Here is a 23,090-nt window from a genome sequence, read left to right as displayed (position 1 = left end):
TATTTTATTTTCCTTTGTTTTTGGTCTAAATCTGAGTGCCTTTGGCCCGCGATGGCTGTGTTCGGTTGTTAGAGGGATATTTCAATTCATTATAAATTAATTATCTAGGAATAGACTACTTATAAATTTCATTCTAGATAATTTTATATATTTTAATATATATTTTAATCTATTTATACTTAAATACATATTAATAAAATTTATAAAATATTATTATTCACATATTAATTCAAATAAATAATCTCAACATCTAAACCTAGCTTAAATACATAGAAAAATGTGAAGTCCTACCCTATAGAATTGGGAGATTTTTTTTTAAATTTTGAAAAAGCAAAAATACATTATATTAAGGTATTGTTTAGTTATACAGATGAAATGAGATAAAAATTAAATAAAATATTATTAAAATATAATTTTTATTTTAAAATTTGAAAAAATTGAATTAATTTTTATATTTTATTTGAGAGTTTATAAGAGTTGTAATAATTAAATATGATGAGATAAAATGGTCTGTAAAAAGATAATAATTCACTTATAACTATTTTGCAAATACTCTACAATCCTATATAAAATGAAACATAATTTTGTAATATTGAAGATTTATTTTTAATGGAGTGACATAATTATATTGGTCAATTGAAAATAAGTAGTAAAATAGTTATAAAGCAATTATAAATATATCGTTACTCTTTTATAAAGTATCTTATAAGAGAATTAGGATTTTAGAAAAATATCTTCATCTTTTAATATTAAGGTTCTGTTTGATTACATAATTAAGATAAAATGAAATAAGATGTTTTGAATAGTAATAAATAAAATATTATTATAATATAAAATTTTAATATTAATTTTATATTAAAATTTTAAATTTTAAAAAAATTAAATTATTTATTATATTCTATATGAGAATTTAAAATTTTGTAATGGTTATATGAGATTATTTGATTTTTTTTTGGTTTGCGAAAATGTGAAATTCATGTGAAAATGTATTGGGTGTGTCCTACTCTTTAGAAAAACAACTTGTTTCTGCGAAAGTAAAGAGCTTGAAAACGCAGACAGTTTGAAGGGTGGTTAGGAATTAGAGGCGGCCGATCGTGGATCCTTTTCAGCGTGCGAATGAGTACATTTGACGGTACAAGGTTAGCATTTGGGCAATGGGATATGCCTTTTGCAGGAGGAAGGCAAAAGAAAAAAAAAGGATGAGACCGTGACAGGGCACGGCCTCCCGTCCATCTCTTCACATCTTAGGTTGGCCGCTGTTGTATTATTTTCAGTAAAAAAAAATATTTATTTATAATCTCTTTGCAACAAATTATTTTTCAGGTTCGAATCTTACAGCCGTAAGTGTGCCGAGAAGACCAGAATCAGGCGGGACATGTACGTGGAAATGCCACTTGCCACTTACCCTACGTCCTTTTGTTAATTTGTGTGTTCCACTTGCTTCCGTGTTCCACCGCCATTCCTCGCCTTGACGTGTCCTCCCCAAACCGCACAGCCTCTCTATCTCTCTCTCGACAGAGGCATTTCATCATACACTTTGAGCCGTGCTATGAGGTTTGCTTCACACGTCACCGTCTTTCTCATCTGTTAATTTTACGATATTATCCGTATGTCTACCTCTTTTTCTCTGGTTCTGTTTGCAAGATCTTCTAACGAGTGGAACTCATCTCTTGCGTCGCCCTTGATATTTTAGAGGTTTTTGTGTTTATTATTTACGCAATAAGTACGACGCATTAAAGCGTTTTCGTTTTGATAACGCTGGCTTCAAATCACGCTAACTCAATATTCATGTAATTGGTTCCTTTTTGTTTTGTCCACACACTAGTGGTTTTCTACATGCTCCACGGCTGTTATACATTATTTTACATATATGTATGTATGTGTGCAGTACCATGTTCCTACGTTTGCTTATTGTTATTGTTTCTGCTTATTCAATTTTCTTTGATAATATTCTAAGTACTGATCTGAATCCTTCAGATCAAGATTGGCTTTCTCTCACTTTCAACGTATATGTTCTTTATGTTGAATTGTTACTTGACTCATGGACTGAATTCTCTCTCTCTCTCTCTTTGAATATCGATGTAATATACGAGGGCATCAGGGCTTATTCCTATATTTCTGCATCACCTGAAAATTTCAGCTTTACGTAATATTCACTGTAAAATGAAAAGTCAACTCAAAATGTAGAATTCATGAAATGCTTCATTTTGGGGAGTGCAGGAAATTAGAGGCCGAGGTTTTTCGGAGATTGCTACCGGTATTTGACAACATAATGTCACATTCGTATCATTTGAAAAGCTATACATTATTAATTTTTTTAAGATGTACGTTATTGAAGAAATTTTTCACTTTATGGTAGAAGATTTGCCATCTCTTGACAAGACTACCAGAACTTTCCAACTTAGTGACCTTGTCAACCAGAAATTTTACCCGTTTGATCTCTTTCTTTTCATTTCTAAACTCACAAGGAATTCTGAGTCATTGGACTATCACAGAGCCTGAATGTTACCATTTGATCCGTCCCTCCATTCCCTCATATATGTTAGCACTTATGTGAGAAACGTAAGCGTAAATTTAGAAGAGGAGCCATTTCAATGCTACAATTTGAACTTTTTAATATCAATATATTCAAACATTCCCATCAAAATCAAGTTGCTTTACTTTGAGGCTTTTTGATATATCTGATTGTATGCGTTGTTATTTTGCAGCAGGCACAGACGTGGTGGAGGTTACCTACTTACGCATAGAATTTGGCATTCCCTGCTATAGATAAATATGAGTTTCTCTCTGTGTTCATCATCTTCCGAGCTAAAATATCACTGTGTTGAGGGACTGTGGCGCTCAAATGTAAATCCACCCGTGTCCAAACCTTCTGTAAGGGTTGGTAATTCAACTAGAAGGGATAATATTCAAAGGTCCGATCGTGATTCTAGGAAAATTGCTGTTTCAAACCACATCTTGCCAGGGCAATTAGAAGGACCATACCTGGGAAAGAAACTGCTAGAAAAGCCTTGTGAGAAGCTTGAGTATGTGAGGACATTGTTGATTGACAACTATGATAGCTACACATACAATATTTACCAGGAGTTATCTATTGTTAATGGGGGTAAGCTCTCTCTCTCTCTCTCTCTCTCTCTCTCTCTCTCTCTCTCTCTCTCTCTCTCTCTCTCTCTCTCTATATATATATATATATATATATAATATCTGTGCACGAGTACAGCAACTCATTTCTGCTCATCCTGTACTTTGTCATCTTCTGGTGCCTGCTTAGCCTTCTGTGATTGCTCATATTCCTACGTTCTAAAGCCTTCTCTTTGCAACTTCGCATCATTTTGTTTCCACTGAATTAAAAAATCATCTCATATGCACGTTTCACACGTGATTATTAATGTATGGGTGACTTGTGAGTTCAAGCCTAGATTGGTTCCTCTTGTATGAATTTGACCTTAGAAACATGGGACTTAAAAGGTGAAAACAACCCAAACTTCTTTACTTCTTTTTATGAGCCTTATCGATATATGCTGAAAATTTGAGTCATGGCATTTATCGTAACAACAATTCATAGTTTTAATCATTTTTTTTTTATTTCTTTTGTTTCATTCGACAGTTTTGAAAATATTGCTGCAACTTCAAAGGGGAAACCATAGAGCCATTGTGGGTCATTCCATTTTGTATCAAATATTGGATGCTTGATGCGTGTTCATTGAATAAGTTTTGAAGTAATTTAATATGAAATTTGTTGGAAGGACGGGCAGTTTTTATTTTATCATGCACTTTATTGCTTAACATGCCTTTCTTCTACCATGTTGCTTAAGAACCCATGCATCTCAGATGTATAATTTGGAGGTTTTTATTGCAATTACCTCAAGCACATTACTGGAACATGGACTGGTATATGCCTTATATTTTTCTTTTGAAACTCTTTCCCTTCCTTTATACGGTGCTTTTAAGAGTGCACCATATACTTAGTTGGACGGATAATTGTTATTTTATGATAGTTATGTCCTCTCTTGATGATGTAATAGCTTTAAATATGTGCAACTTTTGGGTTTTCTAACCATTGAGGCCAATATATTTATTATGAAATGATATAGCCAGAGAAATAAGGTGTACATGAAACTTCGTTTCACATCTTCATTGTTCTGCCCTTGTGGGAGAACAAGGTTGATGGCTTCGATGCAGAGATAGTTAAATAATAAGTTCATATTCACTGGTGTGAAACTTGTTTTGAAATCTCCTTTTGTTTTGATATTGTGCTAGTGCCTCCTGTGGTGGTGCAAAATGATGAATGGACTTGGAAGGATATTTGCCACTACTTGTACGAGGAAAATGCATTTGATAATATTGTTATATCACCAGGACCTGGTTCTCCAACATGCTCGGCAGATATAGGTGAGAATGCGATGGACTTTTGTTTTAAACCTTTTTTAGCCATGATAGCAAAAGATAGTCCTGTGAAGGGTGTTCTCCACACACAGTTCTGTGACACTCTTCACCACATTTTTAGCTATCCTTGGGATATGGAAGAGTGTACGCTGATCACATTTACAATTTATTCTACATACAAGTAAGATAGAAGAAGCTTAATTTTGACAAGCTTTATTTGTGGTAGCTGTCAATATTATTGACATCCTAATTGAAGTGCCATATTTTGACTGGATGGTAATCTCAATACCATCTTTGTGATCTTGCATAGCCAAAAAACTGATTGCAGAAAATAAAACTGTCAAAAATAAATTGACTGGATGGTTTCTGTATCTTTCTTTTTTAGTAGGTTAATAATGATTGTTTTAGACATTGTTTCAATCTTATAGGAATATGCCTTCGTTTGCTGCTTGAGTGCCGGGATATCCCCATTTTGGGTGTTTGCCTTGGACACCAGGTATTTCCATTTCATTTTCTTGTAGAATGATTCCCTAAACAGCTATACATTTTTTTAATATGTAAAAAACAGTTTTACATATATATATATGCGTGTGTGTGTGTGAAGATTTTTAAATGATGTTGATACATTGCTGTTAACAATATATACCTACGATTTTCCAAAAAGATCAGTGGACCTATATACAAATTATTTTTGATAGGTTCCTATATACAAATTATGGGGCCAACATTTTAGAAAATTGAGGGTATCAAGGATTTTTTTTTTTTTTTTATAAGTAATATTAAATTTTATTAATGAGAAGAAGGCATAAGCCAGGTACACTGGAAGTATACATGTGAATACACCGTTTTAAGAGGTAGAAAAAGTTGCAAGGAAATCATGGAAGCTGAGACCATTGAACTCTAAAGCCATGGCCCACAAAAATAAAGTCTTCCATAAAAAACCCCTAAATTCTTCTATAGATCTTTCCTGGTCCTCAAAAAGCCTATTGTTTCGTTCACTCCAGATGCACCATAAGATATAGATGGGGGCCATTTCCATAGTGCTGCAATCTGCGCTGTCCCTGATATCCCTCTCCAACTTGCCAATAATTCAGCTACCCTTCCCGGCATTGTCCATGCTAACCCCATTCTGCTAAAGAAATGATTCCAAGTGTCCCTAGCAAAATCACAATGTAGGAGGAGATGATCTACTGTTTCCCCACTCTTTTTGCACATACAGCACCAATCCATCATTATAAGACCGCGTCTTCTTAAATTATCAATGGTTAAGATCTTCCCAAGGGCTGCTGTCCAGACAAAGAATGCTGCCTTGGGAGGTGCTTTATTCCTCCATATACTCTTCCACGGGAAGTTAGGCAAAGGTGAGGCTGCAAGAATCGCATAATAAGAGCCTACCGAGAATTTTCCTTTCCGAGATGCACACCAGACCAACTTATCATCAATTAAAGCATTAGGGGAGATGTTATGAAGTAGGTTAAAAAACTCTACCAGCATGCTGACTTCCCAGTTATGAGCCTCTCTAGTGAGATTTATGTTCCACACTTGAGTATCATGTGTAGTACCCCACAAATCTGCCACATTCGCATCTTTTTCCCTTGCAATGCTGAAAATATCAGGGTAAGCCTCCTTAAGAGCTGTATCACCCACCCATACATCATTCCAAAAGCTGATTCTCTGGCCATTCCTCATACCTAGCCTGGTGTTGCTAGAGAATGCCCCCCACCCTTTTCTTATATACTTCCATAACTCCACACCATATGCCCCCCTTTCCTCATTAGAGTACCGACCTCCCCTAGCACTTCCATACTTTGCATCAATCACCCCTTTCCATAGTGCTTCCTTCTCGTAATTATACCTTCACAACCATTTCCCAAGTAAGGCCTGATTAAACAGCCTCACATTATGGACCCCCAAACCACCCACACGCAAAGGTGTGCACACCTTTTCCCATCCAACTAAATGAAATTTAAACTCATCTCCTATGCCACTCCACAAAAAGTCCCGTTGTAATTTTTCAATCTTGGAGGCAATGCTAGTTGGAAGGGGAAAAAGAGACAAGAAATAAGTGGGAAGATTAGATAATGTGCTCTTGATAAGTGTTATCCTCCCCCCTTGGACAAATATAATCTTTTCCACCCAGCCAACCTACGTTCTAATTTTTCTAGCACCTCTCCCCAAATTGTCTTCGCTTTGAAAGATGCCCCCAAAGGGAGCCCAATATACTTCATTGGCAACGAGGAGACCCCACACCCCAAAATACTGGCCAGCCCCTGAATATTACCTACATCCCCCACTGCCACCATTTCTGTCTTCGCTAGATTTATCTTTAAACCGGAAGCCACTTCGAAACATCTTAAAATGGCCTTCAAGGATTGAATATGCACCACATTATCATCACATAATAGCAGCGTATCATCTGCAAATAAAAGATGAGAAATAGTAATAGGTCCATTGCCCACTGAGAATCCTGAGAAGAAACCACCTGCTACAGCGGCCGACACCATTCGACTTAAGGCCTCCATCACGATCACAAAAAGTAAAGGAGATAGTGGGTCGCCTTGTCGTAGCCCCCGCGAACTATTAAAGAAACCCACAGGTTCACCATTTACCAAAACTGAAAATCGAGCTGTAGAAATACAATGACGTATCCATCCCTTCCATTTTTCTCCAAAATCACACCTTCCCAAAAGATAGAGCAAAAAGTTCCAATTGACATGATCATAGGCCTTCTCCATATCCAATTTACACAAAATACCCGGGATCTTTGACTTAAGCCTGCTGTCCAAACATTCATTGGCTACCAAAACCGAGTACAGTATTTGCCTTCCTCGTACAAATGCATTTTGAGACTTCGAAATTATCTTATCCAAGACCGTACTGATTCTGTTGGCCAAGACTTTTGCAAGAATCTTATACACACTGCCCACTAGACTAATAGGCCTGAAGTCCTGTGCCTCTCTTGCACCCGGTTTTTTGGGGATGAGTGCAATGAAGGTAGTATTCAAACTCTTCTCAAATTTACCAAAAGTAAAGAACTCCTGGAAAACCAGCATAATGTCCTCTCTTACCACCTCCCAACAAGTCTGAAAAAATGCCATAGTAAAACGATCTGGCCCCGGAGCTTTGTCTTTGTTTAATTTCTTGATGACTTGATGTACCTCAACTTCTTCAAACGGTCTTTCCAACCAAGTCATACTAAGACGATCAATGGTATCAAAAGCTAACCCATCTACTGTAGGCCTCCATGCAAACGGTTCTTCCAACAAATGCTCAAAATGTCCAGCTACATAGTCTTTGATTTTTGCTTGATCAGAAACTACCTTGCCATCAATGTTCATGGACTCGATTGTATTGAACCTTGTATGGGAGTTTGCCACTCGGTGAAAAAACTTTGTAGATCTATCTCCCTAATCCTGTAGAAAGCCACCACCTCTTTTTTCTTCCCACACAGTGGTGCAGAGTATAGCTCTCTCTCCTTCCTTCTCTCACCCACATACATTGTTTAAATTGGACCTGTGTGTATGACAATTTCTCTCTCATAAGATTTTCTCTCCATACACAATTTCTTCCTGTACACTTTTTTTGTTTTTTCACAAAAACTCGTTTCAATGGTGATCATGGGTGCTTGATCGTGTGAGTTTGATCGTATGGGAAGGAAAATGGGTCGTTGGAAAACTGTTTTTATAGAACTAAAGTCATTTGAAGTGTCAAGAACTAAAGTCTTTTGTATACTTCCTGTGTACATGAGTTATGCCTATTTCATTTGTATCAATAAAATTTACTTCTTACGTATTAAAAAAAAAAAGGACCTGTTGTATTGGCTGCTGTATTTCTTCTTGGATTATGCCTTATATTTTGCATATAATCAAATGAAATATGTTATGATACGAGTCATCAGGCTTTTGCTTGTGAATAAAATGTTTTTTTAAGTCCTTAAGTGGGGAGCATAAGGCAGTGTTTCTCCCCTCAAGGATCATGCATCTGCTTGTTTGCCTCTTTTTTTATCGGTTGTTTGCCTTCTTAAAGACAGTTATTCACAATATTTCCCTTTTTAAATTTTCTTTGGAACTACTTATGCTTTTGCAGGCATTAGGTTATGTGCATGGTGCTCAAGTTGTCCATGCATCTGAACCAGTCCATGGACGTCTGAGGTGTGGTTAAAAATCATTACAAAGTTATGTGATTTTCGATATGGTGTTTGTTTAGTTGGCTGATCTCATCACTATTAATTGGAGCATGCTTTATAATTGAGAAATGATGTTTTGAAGCTTTAAGCTAGTGACAAAATTTTCAAAAGGTTTATAACTTTATTCCTTGTCCAATACAGTGAAATACAGCATAATGGGTGCCAACTGTTTCATGACATCCCTTCTGGAAGAACTTCAGGGTTCAAGGTCAGTCTGCCTCCATATATCTGGAGTATGGGATTTATTGTTCTACGAAATAATAAAAAGAATAGAATTTTAAGATGAACTTTATTTGATACCTCTTCCATGGCGCAAGCTCTTTTTCCCCCCTTTTAGCACCTACATTTAAATCAGGTATTTAGGCACGTAAGTACTATCATCAGAAGATCTCAACTGTTTGCTATAGATCTCCCTTTCTATTTTTCATTCATCTCTATTTATTTCGTTTCTTGTATATTAGAAACTGTTCTTGTGCTGTGATATTAGTATAGCATGAACACTTCAAAAGCACGGCCAAGTGATCTTTTAGTTAAGAATGATACTCATAAATTTTTGTTAAAAAGCAAGACCAACGTCTAAATTCTTAGTTAGAATTATCCTAAAGTTTGTTAAGATGGGTATCATATGAAACTCTTTAAGATACACAGATTTGCATGTTTACATTTGAAATATGAGTGAATAAGTGAAGCCACTGTCTTGCACATGATCATTTTCTGTTTTAGAAAGTGTCTCAAGTTCATAGAAGCTTGGACATACTTCTGGTCTTGTCTTGTTTAGCTGCAATTGTATGTTCTTCTTCCACGAGCCTCTAGAGCAATTATCAGCATCACTCCTAAACTCCTGTTAATTAAATCTAATGGCAGGTGGTTCGATATCATTCACTTGTAATAGATCCTGAATCTCTCCCAGAGGAACTCATTCCTATAGCTTGGACCTCTTCCAGCAATGCACTTTCTTTTCTTGAGACCCGTAAGTCTAATGCTATCTCAGATGATTATGAGAGTCAGATTGGATGTAGTAGGTCTGCAAAATCTTTTTCGGAATGTGAAAATGGAAGTCGCCGGCCTTTCGTCTTGTCTGACAAAAGCAAAAGAGTTATCATGGGCATCAGGCATTCTTCCAGGCCACATTATGGTTTGCAGGTGGGTAACATGGTACTTCTGTTAAAACATTTATAGTTGTCAACTCTGCTTCTTTGCATGATATGATCTTGACTTTTTTTCTACCTTCAGTTTCATCCAGAGAGTGTTGCTACACCTCATGGGAGGCAAATATTCAGTAACTTTAGAAAGATAACAGAGGATTACTGGCTGAGATTGAGGCCATACACTGGTAAACTGGAGCTCTTATAAGATTGTTCTTGTTTGGTGAACCTGCATTGCATCGATTGTCCTTCTCTTAAATATTTATTAACTTATTCAATTGTCGGAAACTCCCAAAAGTACGAGCCAGACAAAAAAATGGGCACACATGTGAATAAAAGAAAATATGAATGTGCACATATGATATATATATAATTCCCCATTGGATTTTTGTTTGAGGAAAGAAGGGGTTAACTGTCAGGTTTCTTGTTAAACTGTGATTAGATGAAGTTTGGCATTTTAACATTCTTGTATGGCTGTTGATGACCGGTTCTATGAATGGTTAGTCCTTGAGCATTGCGTTGTGTTTACTGACTGATGGGTGGTTCGATCTCGACATGCAGCCTGCATTCTCTGTACCAAAACTAAAATTTACCAGTTGTGTTTTCTTGTGTACCCCATGATTAGCTCATAACTCTCAAGTTTCTCCTTTTTTGACGCATGCATATGCATTGTGTACATAATTGCCCTGTGATTTGCTCTGAGCAGTAAACTTCTTTTAGCACGAATGCAGGTACCCTGTGCCAGTCAACTGTTTGGAGAAGTTCCTAGAAGTAGGCATGTAGTGAATAATGCAGGTGACCAATTATACAGAAAAGCTTCCCAAATTAGCCCATTAACACATAATGCAGATAAGAAGAATTATTTTGGTGTGTCCAACACGGTAAATATTTCCCATCCAAGCACTGATGTTAGATTTCTGAGACTTGAATGGAGGAAATTTGATCGCTTGGCCAGTCAAGTTGGCGGGGCAAAAAGTATATTTTGTGAATTGTTTGGACATCATAAAGCTGAAAACACCTTTTGGTTGGACAGTTCTTCAATAGAAAAGGTTAGTTGGTTCCCAACTGACTACTCCTACTAACTGGAAGAAGGTTTTTTTTTTTTTTGTCACATGCTCTTACTTGCAAGGTCATGACTTTAAGCAAGAATGTCTCTTCTATCTAATGGCAATGGCTAAGAAAATACCATAGATACTTGACTGGAAACTGCGTACTTTACATGTCATGGAAACATATTGTGCAGGGGAATCAATAGGGCAGATGTTGGAGCATTACAACATGTCTGTGTATAACTTATTATGGAAACTATATACTTTATTCAAGCTTAGATAACTTGGATTTATAATTCGGTTTGCATTATACGGATTGTATAACTTACAGGAATTTGGTGATGCATTTTTCAAACTAATATTCTGATAGTTGTTTTGCTGATTACACTTTTAACAGGAAGGGCATGTTTCTCATCCATGTTAGGTTTTGAACTTACAACCATCTAGAAATGCTGGATCACACCATATTTTTAGTAATTGTTTGTGTGTAGATGGGAAAACTTGATAGTCTAATCAGAATTATAACCCCGCGCCCCCCAAAAAAGAAAAGAAATACAAATATGTTTAGTTGATATTCTATGTGAACAAAGTTATTGTCAATTATGGGTGGTCTTGCACCTTTACTCAACTCGGTTATGCCTTTAGTCCCAATTAAATTATGGTTGGCGCCATGCGTAATCATCAACCAAGAAAATTGGACTTTATGTTGGAAAAGTAGTTTGAAGTGATCAAATGGGCGGTCCTCCAATATGAGTTACAGATTTCCGTGATATAAAGTGGGTTTGAATTCTCTGAAAAATTGATTATGTTATTTGTATTCTTGATGTCACTATATTCTTGTTACATTTTTTTGGGTGTCACTGTTGTTTCATTTTCCCCTGATGGAAAACTAATTTGACATCCTTTCTGTTGTAAATGTCTAGAAAAGGGCACGCTTTTCATTCATGGGGGGAAAAGGTGGGTCTCTTTGGAAGCAGTTGACATACAGATTATCTGATCAAAGGTCTGAAAATATCAATCAAGTAAATTTATGCAAATGAGCCAAACTTTTCATCTCCCCTTTTCATTTTTTGGCTTGTGCTTACATGTGTTTCCGTTGATTACATAATTACCTAGTTTTCCCAATAGTGCTCTATTGGAGAATAGAAGATTATTCATTATAAAGAAAAGTGATATATAATTATCATTTGACAGTGATATGACTTTTAAAGGTGGAGGTTATTTATTGATTGAGGATGCTGATGGCTCTACCAAAAGCAAATGCTTGGAAGAAGGTTTTCTTGATTTTTTGAACAAGGTACTGGGTGAACATTGTTGTGGTAACTGTTTTCTTTGGGCACACCTGAGATGCATTCGTTAATGGCATATGGTTTCTACTGCAATCTTGGGTGTACTGATTATCTATGTATATTGTTTAATAAGCTTATTTTCACCTATCAGGCCTAAAAAAGCATTGGCCTTTAACTGTGCTGCCTTTATTATATCTCACTATAGGTGGCAACCAAAGTAATTAGGCTTGCAACCTCAAGTTGAAATTGGAGAATTACTTAATTATCGTTGATCTTGTTAGGATGAGTTTTTATGGATTAGTTCACAACTTGCAAGAATCATTGATATAATTTTTCCCTTCTGAATGAAAATATTAATCCAAATCATTGATATAATTTTTGTACCCTTCTGAAGTGTAAATTCTGTGTCCTTATGCGTCTTAAGATATATGGTCATAAAACACGTTGGTAGTGTAGCCCAAAAACATGTGTCACATATGCATCTTGAATCTTCTGTCTTTTTCAAATAACTTTGTTTCTTATTCTAATATAGGCGTACTGATCCAGTTTTGATGTATATTTCCTGTTCGATTGATATTTGCACCAGGAGCTTCTGTCCTTCCGTTATGAAGAGAGAGATTATGAAGGACTTCCTTTCGACTTTCATGGTGGATATATTGGTTATCTCGGGTATGCAGTTAAGTTTATTCTTGTTTCATATTCTGAAGTTCTACCACTTAGATAACAGTTCCTTGGTACATTCTTTAGAATTGGTGGCATGAATCCCTTTCTTCAATTTAATCCCATTCAAAGCCAATCTTACGCGACATGGACTTCAATACACCATTTTCTTTTTTTGATAGGGAAAAAAAATTTTAAAAATAAAAATTTTGTATGTTTAACACCATACAACCCGGCTGTTGAACTCTAAGGTCTTGTTTGTTTTCAGAAATTACATCAACCCATCTCATCTCATCATTACAACTTTCTTAAACTTTCGAACAAAATACAATAAACAATTCGACTTTTTCAAATTTCAAAACAAAAATTATATTAAAAAATTAAATTTTAACAATTTTTTTATTTTATAATATTTTTATTTAACTTTCATTTCAACTCATTATCCAAACAATGCCCTAAAGGATATTTATCCTTCCACCTGATAGATCAGCAGGACTACACATTCATGGGAATTCATCATATGGCTGTAAAGTTGTCCAGGGAGGCTAATATTGATTTTCTTGTTGTGCAGGTATAACCTTAAAGTTGAATGTAGTGTTGTTTCTAACCGCCACAAATCTAGGTCTCCAGATGCTTGCTTTTTCTTTGCTGATAATCTTCTTGTTGTTGATCACCACAACGATGATGTTTACATATTGTGTCTACGTGAGGAATGCACAGCCATGACATCATGGTTGGATAGTACGGAAGAGAAGCTTTTCAGCTTAAAACTGTCTGCCACAAGGTTAGAAGAGCAGAATTTCCAGGTTGGAAATTTTTCCCCATTTGAGGCAGGCTTTCGTGCTGAGAAATCAAGAGAGCAATATATGGAGGATGTCGAAAAGTCTCTGAGATACATCAAAGATGGAGAAAGCTATGAGTTATGTCTCACAACTCAGATTAGAAAAAGTATTGGGGAAATAGATTCCCTGGGACTTTACCTTCACCTAAGACAAAAAAACCCGGCACCATATGCTGCCTGGCTTAATTTTTCGAAGGAAAATTTATGTGTCTGCTGTTCCTCCCCTGAGAGGTTCCTTCGATTGGACAGAAATGGTACATTGGAAGCCAAGCCCATTAAGGGTACTGTGGCCCGTGGCGAGACAGTGGAGGAAGATGAACAACGCAAGCTGCAACTGCAATACAGGTAATATGATTGTGTAACTATTTTGAGTTTGCTCACTGAAAATAACCATTTGAATTACATATTAATTTTTCTATGCATGTCATTTGTTTAATTGAAGAAGAGTTCTTTATCAGGGATAGTAAGCACTGAATGCTAGGCCAGCTAAAAGGATCAAATGAGTTCTAAACGATAAAAAAATGCTCCATTTTATGTCCGGAAACAGTAGCTTGGGTTCTTTTCATTTTTTTTCTCCTACCATGATCTAAAATTCTCTCTCTATGTGATTCTCTTTCGGGGGGGCGACAGTGAAAAGGATCAGGCCGAGAATTTAATGATCGTTGATCTTCTAAGGAATGACCTTGGCCGTGTCTGCGAGCCTGGCTCTGTTCATGTGCCCCATCTTATGGATGTGGAATCATATGCGACTGTTCACACCATGGTGAGTACAATCCGTGGAAAAAAGAAGTCGGAGGTAACTGCAGTTGACTGTGTGAGAGCTGCATTTCCAGGTGGTTCAATGACAGGTGCACCAAAGTTAAGATCAATGGAACTGCTCGATTGTCTTGAAAGCAGTTCACGAGGAATCTACTCGGGCTCCATTGGATTTTTCTCATATAACCAGACATTCGATCTGAATATCGTTATACGAACAGTAGTTGTGCATGAAGGTGAAGCTTCGATAGGAGCAGGAGGAGCCATTGTGGCTCTATCCAATCCAGAAGACGAGTACGAAGAAATGATTTTGAAAACACGAGCTCCGGCAAAGGCTGTGATGGAATCTCTCTAGCGACTTGGCATTGTGCGCTGTGGCTAATCCATTTGCAAATGTGATAGATCATACGACTATAGAAGAAAGAAAATTGTAGGGGCCTGCAAACTGCAGCAATGTAATGTAGCTTTTATTATTATTATTGGATTCATGATTGACATTATTTTGTTTTTATTTTTTTAAATAATGATTACGCGGAGGATGCAATAGTTTCTCATTATTTATTTATTTTTCAAGTTGAGCACAAATTTACTCTTTAAATTTTGCACATTACATTACTCTTTTAAGTTTCTAACTGAAGAATTGACATGGACAGATGTCACGTGCTAGCCTATAGAAATTGATACATTAAAACAAACTTAAAAAAAAAAAAAAAAAAAAAAATTAATAGGAGATGATGAAATGACTAAACTATAATTTTCTTAAATTTTACGAATATAATAAAAATAATTTAAAAATCAGAGAAATATTAAATAAAAGTTTTAAAAAAATGAACTGGATTTTGTAAGGAAGTTTTTTTTTTTTATAATTTTTTTTCCTTTTTGAAAATAAATCCACGCTTATCTATTTGGTATACTGTTATGGCGCCGCCTCGAGATTCAAGACTCGAGACACAAGAGGATAAAGAAAAAAAAAAAAAAATGGGGAGATATGAAACGCACACCAACCTCCACCTCCGCGCACACCAACCCTGTCACATTTTGGATCCCCGTAACCAAACCCGGAGGACCAAAGCAAAAGGGTTGCCTTCGAAAATGGAGGGTAGGTGGGAGTTGCTGATACTATAAAATTAAAACCCCACTCCCACCAAATTTACCAACCGCCCTTCTCACCGATCTCTCCCTGTTCGTTGTTGTCCGAGACTCTGATCGATGGCTTCGTCCTTTCTCTCTTCGAAGCCATTTCTCGGCTCCTCCAGAACCGACGACGCCTTCTCTGGACTCCGTTACCTGCCCTCACATCTTCTTCGTTCCCCCGTACACATTTCCATCCGTACTTCTACCCCCAAGAAGCTCCGTCAGTCTCTCTCTTCTTCTCCCTTTCTATATTTTCATGAGATTTAGTCATTTGCTCATTATTGTTATTCGCAGTTGTTATTCTTTTATTTTCTTTTTATTTTGAATAATTCCTCCCTTTTGTTCAAACATCTTCTATATTTCTCTTATTTAGTGTGAATTGGTCGGCTGCGATTTGCTTCTAAATTGAATTTAGCATTAATAATTCCGGTTGTTGATTAATAGAAAATAAAAAAGAAGAGATAAAATAGGAGTAATGCGATTGTAGTAATAAGTTGGGATTCTGACATGTTAATGCTGAATCGCAGAGATTCAGGCAGCTGGGAGTACGGGCGGGAATTATTTTCGCGTAACAACTTTTGGAGAATCGCATGGAGGTGGCGTCGGTTGTGTCATTGATGGATGCCCTCCTCGACTCCCCCTCTCAGAATCTGATATGCAATTTGATCTTGACAGAAGGTAGGAAGTAGATGTTATGGAACTCTTCGTAATACTCATTACCGATGAGCATTGGGTCCTTTACTTACAAGGGAGCATTTGTATGATATGATATTAGGGTTTGAAACTTGAAATAGTGTCATACCGATTTCTCTTGATGAGAAATTTTTTCAAGGATTAATCTGAGTAGTTGCTGTGTCCAGGAGGCCAGGTCAGAGTCGGATTACTACACCGAGGAAGGAGACTGATACCTGCCGAATACTTTCAGGCGTTTCTGAAGGTCGAGTTCTTTTTTTTACAACGTTATTCAGTAACTTATAATTTTGTGGCACTCAGCTTAAAAAAGTTAAAAAATTGCCTACTGCAGGAGTGACTACTGGAACTCCAATCACTGTACTCGTACCCAATACTGATCAGAGAGGACATGTAAGTATTTACTGCTATATGGTCATAATGTTTGAAGAGGAAACGTTAGTGGGGATATACAAGGAAAAAATAATTTTTATTTGCAACTCTGCTTATGGACACGCCAAACGCATAACTGATTAGCAAGCTCGCCTTATCAACTAATAAAAAAATATATGTATTTTTTAATTTTTTTTATTATTGATGTGGTCCCACAATAAGTAGCTGAACTCGAAAAAGAAATAGCTATTATGGAGTGTTAATAGACTGATCATTTCTTGTGTGTTTGTTTTTTTGCTGCGGTATATACTTGTCTTACCCCAAATACTCGAGCTTCTATCTTTTACCTATAAAAAAACACTTGATCACCTATTAAGGGGTCTTTATATTAAGTATTGTTTTGACTGGACAGATGTAATTGTGGGTGCATGTAGATGCAGAATGGAAAAAATCTTTGAGCCGTTTTTATACAGCACCTGAAATGAGTGTATTTTCCTGTTGAATGACTGATCTTTGAAGTGGATACAGCTTTATAATTTTATTTTAATTTTTATATAGTGGTGCCTTTTGTGACGGATCCATTTCTGGTTGCTAGTATGTTTTATTTGAGTAAACATAATGGAATGGTTCATCTTCTTGGAGGGGTCTAAACGCCTCTTTAGTTAATAGATGAAATGGACTAAATCTTGGTATGCTCAATTCAAAATTTTTGGAAAGAGGCGTGCTGACTAGTTATTTATGTATGAATATGAATCTAGCGGCCAATGTAATTTGGGATGATATAACGTTGTTTCTAATCCACGCAGTTTAGGGGATAAATATACTAATGCTTGAGCAACATAGGATTGAAATTGTTTTTCTGCTTTTATGATGCTCAGATCTCCAATAATATTGTTTCAGGATTACAATGAAATGTCATTGGCTTATCGGCCTTCTCATGCAGATGCAACTTATGACATGAAGTATGGTGTCAGAGCAGTGCAAGTATGTCTTTTGCACTGAATTTTAATCTTACCATTCACATTTGGAAAATCAAATTTAATTGGATCTAATTCATGTGAATTCTATCTTTAATTGAAGGGTGGTGGTAGATCTTCAGCAAGAGAAACTATTGGAAGAGTTGCTGCTGGGGCTGTTGCCAAAAAAATCCTCAAGAGCCTTACAGGAACTGAGGTGTGTGTGTCTTTTGTGAGTTGTGGGCTCAAACTCTATGGCTTTGTTGTCTGTTTCTGTATGATTATGAGGGCTCAGTGAACAAATGAGACACTTTTATGTCAGTGCTCATGAATATGTTTTCCTCTTGGTGCGTCTGTATAGTCCTGCTGCTAATACAATGTGTATAAACTCTAGTTTGTTTACTCATTTTTATTTTAAAAAAATGAAAATGCTAGTCAGTCAAGTGACTTAGGTCTAACTAAATTATTAGAAAAACTAAAAACATTTATAGAAATATCATATGCTGCGCTCATTTTGCTGGTTGTAGTTTGTGAGGTTGTTTTTTTTCCTCAACACTTTTTTAATTCTTCTTCAGGTTCTTGCTTATGTCTCTCAAGTTCATAAGGTTGTTCTTCCAGAGGATTTGGTTGATCACGATACACTGACACTTGATCAGGTAAAATAACTGATGTTGCATTCCTGTCCCATAGTCTATCCTATGTGGAGAGAGAGAGAGAGACAGAGATTGTATCTTGTCTGCTTATATTAAAAATAGTTTTTATTATAAGCAGACAAGATATCTGTCTCTCTCTCTCTCTGTGGTATATAAATTTATTTTGATTCTTATGTACTAATGTTTTTTTGTCTGAGATGGTTTGGTTTTAGTGATTGAGGAGTCTTGGGTGCGCTGTGATTAATTCTCAATGTAAATTTTCCTGACTATTCCCTTTCTAAACCATTACCAGATTGAGAGTAATATTGTCAGGTGCCCAGATCCAGAATATGCTGAGAAGATGATTAATGCTATAGATGCTGTCCGTGTGAGAGGGGAATCCATTGGTGGTGTTGTCACTTGCATTGTGAGGAGTTGCCCACGTGTAAGAACCCAACAAGTTTGCATGCATTTATTACACCTCGACACCTAAAGTTTTGGAGGGCACTTTCTTGACCTTACCGCTGAAAGCTTATTAAAATGAATTTTCTGAAATATTATGAATATTTACGAATATTTAACTGAATAAATTACATAATTTTGTATCAGGGCCTTGGTTCTCCGGTCTTTGACAAACTCGAAGCTGAGCTTGCTAAAGCTGTTATGTCATTACCTGCAACAAAGGGCTTTGAGATTGGCAGTGGCTTTGCAGGTAGAGAATTTGGCAATGCACTAGAAAGGATATATTTATAATGTTTATTGAATTCTTCATGGGTTCTAATACTTTGTTTGTGAAAACCTTTCTAGGTACTTTTTTGACTGGGAGTGAACATAATGATGAGTTTTTTACCAATGAACATGGAAGAATCCGGACCAGAACAAACCGCTCTGGTGGTATACAGGTATTGTTATGTGATTGAATTTGGTGTTATTTGATGTAGGGTGACTTATCTCTCTCTCTCTCTCTCTCTCTCTCTCTCTCTCTCTCTGTGGGAAAGTATGGTTCACTGAGATGGCCTGTGTTGACGAGCAGGGAGGAATATCAAATGGGGAAATCATAAATATGAGAATAGCTTTCAAGCCAACGGCTACCATAGGCGTAAGCTCTCTCTCTCTCTCTCTCTTCCCTATACACACAAACCGCCGGTATGCTTGATTTTTTAGTTTCTAGACTTCCCATTTCATTGAGGTATGATCTTTTCCCAGTACATGTGTGATAAGCTCTCTGTTTTATGGGCAACATGGAGGGGCGACTTGAAATGGCTTGTAATCTTTGCCTACTTGTGTAGGTCCTACATGCAATGTGGTATCCTTATCGATGTATATAATTATTTTTAAATGATATCCTCGGCAGGATTCATTGAGCTTTAGGTTATATATTAAATGTGTACCTTTGAGATGTATGTTACAAAGTAAGCCCACTTTTTTCTAGGTTGAAAAGGCAGCTTTTTTAATCAAATTTAGGTATTGATACCTATTTACATCTTTTCTTTTTTTTAAATGAGTATACTTATTTACATCTAACATGTCATTCATGTTATCATGGTTCAATTAATAATTTGAGTTAATATATTTTACGACACTTATGCAGAAGAAACAACATACAGTGAGTAGAGACAAAAAAGAGATCGAATTAATAGCTCGCGGTCGTCATGATCCTTGTGTTGTTCCACGAGGTATGTCCCTAGTTTATAGATCATATTTTATTCATCAGCTTGGCCCGTCTGACCAATTAAGGTTTTCCTCCTGGCCCCCCCAACCCACCCAAAATTAGGCTGCAATTCTTTTCACCACATCTTACTAATCAGAATCCTTCCTTCTCTCAAGTCTTTTTAAAATCATATGCAAAATATTTTCTGTGTTAAAGTAAGTTTGTTTGGTTGGGATGGTAATGCAGCTGTACCAATGGTGGAAGCAGTGGTAGCTCTGGTGCTTGTGGATCAACTGATGGCACAATATGCACAGTGTAATCTGTTTCCAGTCAATCCAGATCTACAAGACCCCTTGTTTTCTCCGAGGCTTGAGCTTGAGCCAAACAACGTACACGTATGACGGATGACAAAGCAGCTGTAGCATTTATATTACCCTTGGCCTGCAACTCTTAAGTGTAATTTGTATTAGGTAAAAGCTGGACTTGCATCTCTATGTGAATTGCCAATTCAGTGTATTCGTTTTTGCTTTTACTTTTTCTTTCTTTTTTGTTTTTGGTGGTTGTATGAATTGTTGGTAACTTAAGATAACTGATTCGGTAATGTAATGCGAAATAAATGACAGCCTGAGAGGCTGTCTTTTGTATGGAATCTAAAGGATCTTGTGACTTTATTCCATAGCCAATATTGGATCTAGGGCTAGCTTGCTCGGCCCAAAAGAGAATGGCAAATATAGCCCTAGCTCCTGGTGTTATAATACCAATTATTTGATTTAAAAAATACGCTTCAGTAATTAATAATTTAAAATAATTATTATTTGAGAGTTAAAAAAAAAATTATTTATTTTCGCAAATGAAAAATGTTTGAAACCGATTTAACCAGGCTTGCTCAAACTGTTTACAACTAGCTAAAGTTCAGAGAAAAAGAAAAAAGAAAAGAAGAGAGAAAAGGGCTCCAGGCCCCCCAGGGTATGTAGGAAGCCTTTATTTGCTTTGTTTGTGGTTCAATTTATGCAATTTGTGGTATACTTGATGTGGAATATTTATTATATATATATATATATATATATATATATATATCTAAACTTGTTCCTTTTTTATTCCAGTCTCCATCCTCAAGGATAAATATCAATTCTATTAAAATTGCGCTCAAATACCATCATGACTTGACAATGCATTAATTAATACCATCATGACTTGACAATGCATTAATTATTAAGATTTTAAAATTATATATATATATATATATATATATGTAGAAAGACATACCGAGAAGCATAGAAGCAACACAGAGAAAGAGAATTATTGAAAAGTATTTACATAACACACTATCGCATAATTTAATTTATAAGATTAAAATTTTAAAATTTATCTTATAAATTAAATTATGTTGCATGAATGATATGTAATATAAATATCTTTAAATAAAATAATTTGAAAGAAAATACTACGAGTAGCTTATTTATTTCTATGTTCGTAATTGTATCATAACTCTTTTAAAATTAAAAGAAATGAAATCATAAATTCCAATTAGTATGGTTTGCGAGGGGCTTATTCATTTATCAACCTCCACATTGCTTGCATAAAGGCATTGCCTAAGCACAACATGTGCCATTTTTTCTTCTTTAGTATGGCCCTTTTTATGAAAGGCTACTCCATATTCCACTCACTCTTGAGTAGAAACTTCAATGTTAAAGGAAAACTTTTGTATTATTCTACCTTCTATATATCTTATAACTTTCTCCATGCTCAAGGAAAGCTCCTCAAGGAGGAGGAACTTTCAAACCCTGTTCTGAGAGCAAAAGATCGCTATGTGTTGTTGTGTGTCACGTTATTGAAAGCACATTACCTCAACGTGGTCCGACTTCCATTACACCAATCAAGCAACAAGGTTTCCAACCACGGCACGTAATAGGATACGTGCTACTTAAAGAAAGCTCACATTCTTTCTATTTTCAATGAATTCATGAATATTATCATGACTATCGATATACATTAAAATTGATTAATTTATAAAATAGTGGGAGTCACCATCATGACCCTAAAAATTAGTTTATAATTTCCGAAATTAGTCGCTTGATTAGACACTCCAAACCGCCCAACCCATCAGGATAAGGATACGTGTGAACAGGGGGGATGAAATTGCCTTAAATGTTTAAAAGGATAGGCCTTTTGCACTGATAAGAAAGCCAAAGCAGATTCCTTCTTGAAGTTCATCCACTGTCCACTAAATTACAAAGACAAATGGCATCGTGCCTGATGGGCGATAGCATACAAAAAAAACATTAAAGAAAAGAAAGTTAAGAAAAGAAGATGACAAAAATGAAATTACCACCATCCATGTCCTTAATAAGGATTCGGCAAACCAAAAAAACGAATTTTAGGTCCGACATTGTCGCCTACAACAATCTGGTCATATTGCATGCTTTGCTTGTTAGAATTTTAGTTGTCTTTTCTCAAGTGGTTTGCTTTATTTATTAAGCATAAGTAATTTTTCTTAAATAAATAAAATAGTTGATCCTAACAAGTAAATATCTTTAGTCTTGTCTATATAAAGAGACTTATATTTTTTATTAGACTCACTCATAAAATTTTAAGGCAAAAGACTAAAAATCTATTATCTATGTAAAATCTCTACTCTCTTTTATAGGTTTTTCAATTCTCCAACTTAAATAGTTGGAAGTAAAATATCCATAAGATCTTTTTATTCTTTCAAGATATTTTTTTACATTGTTCTTTTTTCTTCAAAAGGTAGTGGAAAATAGATTGACGCAAGAGAAACTTTAGTCTTTTCTTAAAATTTTGTTTTTATAAAAAATGATATTTATAATTATGAATTATATAAACACAATGCAATCTCTTAAAAAAATGTAAGTAAATACAGAATTTATATGAAAAATATTAATAATTTTTTTAATAATAAATTAATTTTTTTTAAATGATTGTAGTTGTGCATTCTACCACTATAGATAATATTAGAATAATTTTAATTTCATGGCAGAAAACAAGTCCATTTCCCCATATGACTCCTCGTGTTTCTGACTTCACCCTCCATCTATCTATCATGTGTGAACTGCCTGATTGGACAAATGAGATAATTCTCTGACCTTAATATCTTCTTTAATTCAAATAAATATAGATAGTACTATTTAGTCTATGTTATTCCGAATGGCACAAAGTTTTTGATCAGAAAATTCCAATACTAGTTAGTCCTAAAAAGGTAAGGAACCACCACCGCCCCCTGCAATTAAAATGATCCAAATCCCATCATCATGTCACCAATCACCTTTTGTAATAGTCAACAAAGGGACCATAAGAAAGTTAACTCAGACAACTACAGGCATAA

At 35.7% G+C, this 23,090-nt stretch overlaps 2 protein-coding genes across 10 annotated transcripts; both read left to right on the top strand.

Moving 5' to 3' along the window:
- Positions 1-1,066: 1,066 nt before the first annotated feature.
- LOC122301303 (aminodeoxychorismate synthase, chloroplastic) lies at positions 1,067-14,869 on the top strand. 9 transcript variants are annotated; one of them, XM_043112545.1, is made up of 15 exons: positions 1,067-1,248; positions 1,324-1,607; positions 2,709-3,106; positions 4,261-4,392; positions 4,815-4,882; positions 8,473-8,537; positions 8,714-8,780; positions 9,437-9,715; positions 9,806-9,905; positions 10,438-10,766; positions 11,690-11,769; positions 11,961-12,063; positions 12,642-12,724; positions 13,287-13,901; positions 14,187-14,869. In XM_043112545.1, exons 3-15 carry the CDS (start codon positions 2,776-2,778, stop codon positions 14,665-14,667), a joined length of 2,733 nt encoding a protein of 910 aa, XP_042968479.1. In that variant the 5' UTR covers positions 1,067-1,248; positions 1,324-1,607; positions 2,709-2,775; the 3' UTR covers positions 14,668-14,869. The 9 variants fall into 9 exon arrangements, with proteins under 9 accessions (XP_042968479.1, XP_042968477.1, XP_042968475.1 ...); XM_043112543.1 differs by having other exon boundaries at positions 1,068-1,248; positions 1,324-1,554; positions 2,712-3,106; XM_043112541.1 differs by having other exon boundaries at positions 1,068-1,248; positions 1,324-1,554.
- A 433-nt stretch (positions 14,870-15,302) lies between these two features.
- Positions 15,303-20,396, top strand: LOC122301305 (chorismate synthase, chloroplastic). Its single transcript, XM_043112553.1, has 13 exons — positions 15,303-15,666; positions 15,974-16,124; positions 16,307-16,383; positions 16,471-16,529; positions 17,409-17,492; positions 17,589-17,681; positions 18,040-18,120; positions 18,410-18,541; positions 18,706-18,808; positions 18,904-18,998; positions 19,130-19,195; positions 19,688-19,772; positions 19,994-20,396. Exons 1-13 carry the CDS (start codon positions 15,522-15,524, stop codon positions 20,146-20,148), a joined length of 1,326 nt encoding a protein of 441 aa, XP_042968487.1. The 5' UTR covers positions 15,303-15,521; the 3' UTR covers positions 20,149-20,396.
- The last annotated feature ends 2,694 nt before the right edge of the window (positions 20,397-23,090 follow it).

The sequence above is a fragment of the Carya illinoinensis genome, chromosome 2 (assembly GCF_018687715.1).
Source record: "Carya illinoinensis cultivar Pawnee chromosome 2, C.illinoinensisPawnee_v1, whole genome shotgun sequence".
Classification (NCBI taxonomy): Eukaryota; Viridiplantae; Streptophyta; class Magnoliopsida; order Fagales; family Juglandaceae; genus Carya; species Carya illinoinensis.
This window is presented reverse-complemented; position numbering and strand designations above follow the sequence as displayed.

Excerpts from the sequence above, each read along its gene's own strand:
- LOC122301305 (XM_043112553.1), top strand. The coding sequence starts at position 15,522 with ATGGCTTCGTCCTTTCTCTCTTCGAAGCCATTTCTCGGCTCCTCCAGA. Across the intron at positions 15,667-15,973 it reads TTCTACCCCCAAGAAGCTCC|AGATTCAGGCAGCTGGGAGT; the intron begins GTCAGTCTCTCT and ends GCTGAATCGCAG. Across the intron at positions 18,542-18,705 it reads TTGTGAGGAGTTGCCCACGT|GGCCTTGGTTCTCCGGTCTT; the intron begins GTAAGAACCCAA and ends ATTTTGTATCAG.
- LOC122301303 (XM_043112545.1), top strand. The coding sequence starts at position 2,776 with ATGAGTTTCTCTCTGTGTTCATCATCTTCCGAGCTAAAATATCACTGT. Across the intron at positions 10,767-11,689 it reads ACAGTTCTTCAATAGAAAAG|AAAAGGGCACGCTTTTCATT; the intron begins GTTAGTTGGTTC and ends GTAAATGTCTAG. Across the intron at positions 11,770-11,960 it reads TACAGATTATCTGATCAAAG|TGATATGACTTTTAAAGGTG; the intron begins GTCTGAAAATAT and ends ATCATTTGACAG.